General features: G+C 42.3%; 1 protein-coding gene across 1 annotated transcript in view; it reads left to right on the top strand.

Annotated features, from left to right (window-relative positions):
* Window positions 1-1,365: 1,365 nt before the first annotated feature.
* The window catches only part of SPAG17 (sperm associated antigen 17), a 63,950-nt gene continuing 59,315 nt past the window's right edge, over window positions 1,366-6,000 (top strand). Inside the window, exons 1-3 of the mRNA XM_044274052.1 lie at window positions 1,366-1,506; window positions 2,631-2,762; window positions 3,531-3,705. Coding sequence (XP_044129987.1) covers window positions 1,366-1,506; window positions 2,631-2,762; window positions 3,531-3,705 — 448 coding nt within the window. The remainder of the gene's footprint in view (window positions 1,507-2,630; window positions 2,763-3,530; window positions 3,706-6,000) is intronic.

Raw genomic sequence — 6,000 nt, 5'->3', positions numbered from 1 at the left:
ATGGCGGGAGTCTTAGGAGGAGAATGGCGGGAGTGTTGGGAGGAGAATGGCGGGAGTGTTGGGAGGAGAATGGCGGGAGTCTTAGGAGGAGAATGGCGGGAGGTGTTGGGAGGAGAATGGTGGGAGTGTTGGGAGGAGAATGGTGGGAGTGTTGGGAGGAGACTGGCTGGGGTGTTGGGAGGAGAATGGCGGGGGTGTTGGGAGGAGAATAGCGGGGGGTGTTGGGAGGAGAATAGCGGGGGTGTTGGGAGGAGAATAGCGGGGGTGTTGGGAGGAGAATAGCGGGGGGTGTTGGGAGGAGAATAGCGGGGGTGTTGGGAGGAGAATAGCGGGGGTGTTGGGAAGAGAATAGGGGGGGTGTTGGGAGGAGAATAGCGGGGGTGTTGGGAGGAGAATGGCGGGGGTGTTGGGAGGAGAATGGCGGGGGTGTTGGGAGGAGAATGGCTAGGGTGTTAGGAGGAGAATAGCGGGGGGTGTTGGGAGGAGAATAGTGGGTTTGTTAGGAGCAGAATAACGAGGGTGTTAGGAGGAGAATGGCGGGGGTGTTAGGAGGGGAATGGCGGGGGTGTTAGGAGGAGAATGGCGGGGGTGTTAGGAGGAGAATGGCGGGGGTGTTAGGAGGAGAATGGCGGGGTGTTAGGAGGAGAATGGCGGGGGTGTTAGGAGGAGAATAGCGGGAGTCTTGGGAGGAGAATGGCGGGGGTGTTAGGAGGAGAATAGCGGGGGTGTTAGGAGGACAACACAGGGGTCCCAGGAGGAGAAGCGCAGGGTCTTCAGAAGAGATTACAGCTGTGTTCACAGCCCCCCGCAGTCAGCAGCAGATTTTATGGGGCAGTTTGGGGTTACTTTATTATTTGGCAGTGGTTTGGGGGCTCAGAGGAGAAGGTCCAGATGTTGTACGAAATGTGGTGGAAACAAGCTGTAAAACCCCCAGCCATAAAAGTGCAATAGACATAAATGGGGGGTCTGCCGTGCCACATCTGCTGCACCCAGCTGTGTGTTCCCACTTCTGTCATCGCCCTCAGGAAACTCAATACCCTGATTTCACCCCAATTAGGCCGGGACGTCGGAGCGCAGGCTGCCACGGCTGCTGGAGCGGCTGAAGGCTTAATTGGCCTCTTTATAGCCCAGAATTGTTGCTCCCCCTTAGGCGCAGGCTCCCACCGGTGACAACCTCACATCATCTGACCAAGCCTGTGGCCCCAAGTGTCAGCCACCCCATCTGACCAAGCCTGTGGCCCCAAGTGTCAGCCACCCCATCTGACCAAGCCTGTGGCCCCAAGTGTCAGCCACCCCTGATGTCACTAATCTACAGGGCAGACAAAGGGATCAGGAGGAAAACTGGACCCCACTGAAATCAGCAAGATGGCCTCCAAGAAGGAGACTGTGGGGGTCCAGACTTGTCGGGGGCCCAGAGCAGGAGATGTTCTCTTAAAGGAAGTTTCCAATTTGGCCCAGAATCTTTACACAATGTCCCATCTTAAATCTACCTGTATATTACGTCTGGTACTCCAGTCACTGCCAGAGCTGCAGTCACAATGGTGTCCATTTAACACTGCATTATTGGAGCTCACATGACAACAAAATCCGATTCCACGGTTAACCTTGAAAAGAATTACCACAGCTCTGGATGTGACTAGAGCAAAGGATGTGATGTAACTACAGATGTGAAGTGCAGCTCTGGATGAGAATGGAGTATAACTTAATTTAACAGCAGAATTATGAGTGCAGCTCTGCATATGACTGAAGTATAATATGATATAGCAGCAGAATTGTGATTGTACTGTAGCTCTGGATGTGATGTAACAGCTGAACTGTGAGTGCAGCTCTGGTGTGAATGCAGTATAAGATGTGATATAACAGCTGAATTGTGAGTGCAGCTCTGGAGGTGAATACAGTATAGGATGTGATGTAACAGCTGAACTGTGAGTGCAGATCTGGTGTGAATGCAGTATAAGATGTGATATAACAGCTGAATTGTGAGTGCAGCTCTGGAGGTGAATACAGTATAGGATGTGATGTAACAGCTGAACTGTGAGTGCAGATCTGGTGTGAATGCAGTATAAGATGTGATATAACAGCTGAATTGTGAGTGCAGCTCTGGAGGTGAATACAGTATAGGATGTGATGTAACAGTTGAACTGTGAGTGCAGCTCTGGAGGTGAATGCAGTATAAGATGTGATATAACAGCTGAATTGTGAGTGCAGCTCTGGTGTGAATGCAGTATAAGATGTGATATAACAGCTGAACTGTGAGTGCAGCCCTGGAGGTGAATGCAGTATAAGATGTGATATAACAGCTGAACTGTGAGTGCAGCCCTGGAAGTGAATGCAGTATAGGATGTGATGTAACAGCTGAACTGTGAGTGCAGCCCTGGAAGTGAATGCAGTATAGGATGTGATGTAACAGCTGAACTGTGAGTGCAGCTCTGGGTCTCAGGATAAGTCATGTGATGTGTTTGCAGGACTCTTCCGTGTTACATGCAGATTTTGCACTTGGTATTCAGGATTTGGGTGCTGATTAGTTCTAGGGGTGCCAGTGCTCGCGTTCGCCCTCGGATTATGCTACAGAGCTGTGCTCCCCTCTGTGTCTCCCGGAACATTCTAGAACGTCTCTGTCTTCTCCACAGGTGACAGAAGCTGCCAAGACCTTACTGGACTCTGGGGAGACGTTACCTCCTGCGCTGGTGGCCAAGCTGCTCAAGTTCCAGTTCCTGAACATCAAACAGAAGGATCTGCAGAGGAGGGAGGCCGAGAAGAAGGTGAGGTCACCACCACCTCTAGGTACAGTAGGTGCTCCAGGCTCCCACCTACCGGCTGAGTCCTGGTTATTGTGAGGGAGGGTGAGTGACATTAACCGCGGTGGCCGGAGGGGCCTGGACGACGTAGAGGACGATGTACAGGAGGCCAGATGTCAGACACGAGGCAGAGGAACCTGCAGAAATGACTCCAGATAGAACATGCTATAACCTGGAGATGGATGGATACAAAGCCGACAAGGGGCCACACTAGACAAAAGGTGGCGAAAGAGGGAGGTTCAAGCCCAATGGGACGCGACTATTGCCCAAATAGACAAAAATAGCAAAAAGGCAGCACTCTTACATATAAAAAATAAAAAAGACTTATTCACTCATGTAGGACGCAACGTTTCGGCTCAACACTAGAGCCTTTCTCCATCTAGATAGATAGATACGATTATACACTGGTCCCTCAAGATACAATATTAATGGGTTCCAGGAGGACCATTGTAAGTTGGGTAATTGGTTCCAAAGCCCCAAAATGTCATCAAAAATAAGAGAAAATGAAGATTTAAGAACAATAAGCAGATAACTAAGAGAGATAACACAAGTCCTTATATATTACAGTCAGGAACAGCTGATAACTAATCCAGGGAAGTGACCTTGACTGGATGGACCTGAGTCTGGGACATCGTATGTCGAAAATATTGTATCCTGAGGGCAGTGATCCATACATATAAAGATAGATTTAGTTAGATTTACTTGTACTGCTATTTCTGTGCTCTACCTCAGCTGCCAGAAGACAAACTGAAACAGAAGGCCACAAAGAGTCCTAAAGCTAAACCTTCCAGTGCAAAGGGTCCTGCAAAAGGAAAAGGGAAAAAAGTTCCAGATGCGCCACCTCCTATAAAGAAAGACACCGATCTCAAACGCAGAGGGGAAGAAGAAGACACCAACATGTATATAGGCAAGTAGAATGTAGGAGATCTTTTACTGTAAGTAACACTAACTACAATAACACTGCCTCCTGTGTACGAGAATATAACTACTATAATACTACCTCCTATGTACAAGAATATAACTGCTATAATACTGCTCCTATGTACAAGAATATAACTACTATAATACTGCTCCCTATGTACAGGAATATAACTGCTATAATACTGCTCCTATGTACAAGAATATAACTACTATAATACTGCTCCTATGTACAAGAATATAACTACTATAATACTGCTCCTATGTACAAGAATATAACTACTATAACACTGCCTCCTGTGTACAAGAATATAACTACTATAATACTGCTCCTATGTACAAGAATATAACTACTATAATACTGCTCCTATGTACAAGAATATAACTACTATAACACTGCCTCCTGTGTACAGGGATATAACTACTATAATACTGCCTCCTATGTACAAGAATATAACTACTATAATACTACCTCCTATGTACAAGAATATAACTGCTATAATACTGCTCCTATGTACAAGAATATAACTACTATAATACTGCTCCCTATGTACAGGAATATAACTGCTATAATACTGCTCCTATGTACAGAATATAACTACTATAATACTGCTCCTCTGTACAAGAATATAACTACTATAACACTGCCTCCTGTGTAACAAGAATATAACTACTATAATACTGCTCCTATGTACAAGAATATAACTACTATAATACTGCTCCTATGTACAAGAATATAACTACTATACACTATTCCTAGTGTACAGGATAGAACTACTATAATACTGCCTCCTATGTACAAGAATATAACTACTATAATACTGCTCCTATGTACAAGAATATAACTACTATAGATACTGCTCCTATGTACAAGAATATAACTACTATAATACTGCCGTCCAAATGTACAAGAATAGAACTACTATAATACTGCTCCTATGTACAAGAATAGAACTACTATAATCTGCTCCTATGTACAAGAAATAACTACTATAATACTGCCTCCAATGTACAAGAATAGAACTACTATAATACTGCTGCTATGTACAAGAATAGAACTACTATAATACTGGCTCCTATGTACAAGAATATAACTACTATAATACTCGCTCCTAGGTACAAGGAATATAACTACTATAATACTGCTCTATGTACAAGAATAGAACTACTATAATAATGCTCCTATGTACAAGAATATAACTACTATAATACTGCTCCTATGTACAAGAATATAACTACTATAATACTGCTCCTATGTACAAGAATATAACTACTATAATACTGCTCCTATGTACAAGAATATAACTACTATAATACTGCTCCTATGTACAAGAATATAACTACTATAATACTGCTCCTGTACAAGAATATAACTACTATAATACTGCTCCTATGTACAAGAATATAACTACTATAATACTGCTCCTATGTACAAGAATATAACTACTATAATACTGCTCCTATGTACAAGAATATAACTACTATAATACTGCTCCTATGTACAAGAATATAACTACTATAATACTGCTCCTATGTACAAGAATATAACTACTATAATACTGCTCCTATGTACAAGAATATAACTACTAATACTGCTCCTATGTACAAGAATATAACTACTATAATACTGCTCCTATGTACAAGAATATAACTACTATAATACTGCTCCTATGTACAAGAATATAACTACTATAATACTGCTCCTATGTACAAGAATATAACTACTATAATACTGCTCCTATGTACAAGAATATACTACTAATACTGCTCCTATGTACAAGAATATAACTACTATAATACTGCTCCTATGTACAAGAATATAACTACTATAATACTGCTCCTATGTACAAGAATATAACTACTATAATACTGCTCCTATGTACAAGAATATAACTACTATAATACTGCTCCTATGTACAAGAATATAACTACTATAATACTGCTCCTATGTACAAGAATATAACTACTATAATACTGCTCCTATGTACAAGAATATAACTACTATAATACTGCTCCTATGTACAAGAATATAACTACTATAATACTGCTCCTATGTACAAGAATATAACTACTATAATACTGCTCCTATGTACAAGAATATAACTACTATAATACTGCTCCTATGTACAAGAATATAACTACTATAATACTGCTCCTATGTACAAGAATATAACTACTATAATACTGCTCCTATGTACAAGAATATAACTACTATAATACTGCTCCTATGTACAAGAATATAACTACTATAATACTGCTCCTATGTACAAGAATATAACTACTA

The sequence above is a fragment of the Bufo gargarizans genome, unplaced genomic scaffold (assembly GCF_014858855.1).
Source record: "Bufo gargarizans isolate SCDJY-AF-19 unplaced genomic scaffold, ASM1485885v1 original_scaffold_1420_pilon, whole genome shotgun sequence".
Taxonomy (NCBI): domain Eukaryota; kingdom Metazoa; phylum Chordata; class Amphibia; order Anura; family Bufonidae; genus Bufo; species Bufo gargarizans.
Note: the sequence above shows the minus strand (reverse complement) of the source record. Positions and strands in the feature narration are given on the sequence as shown.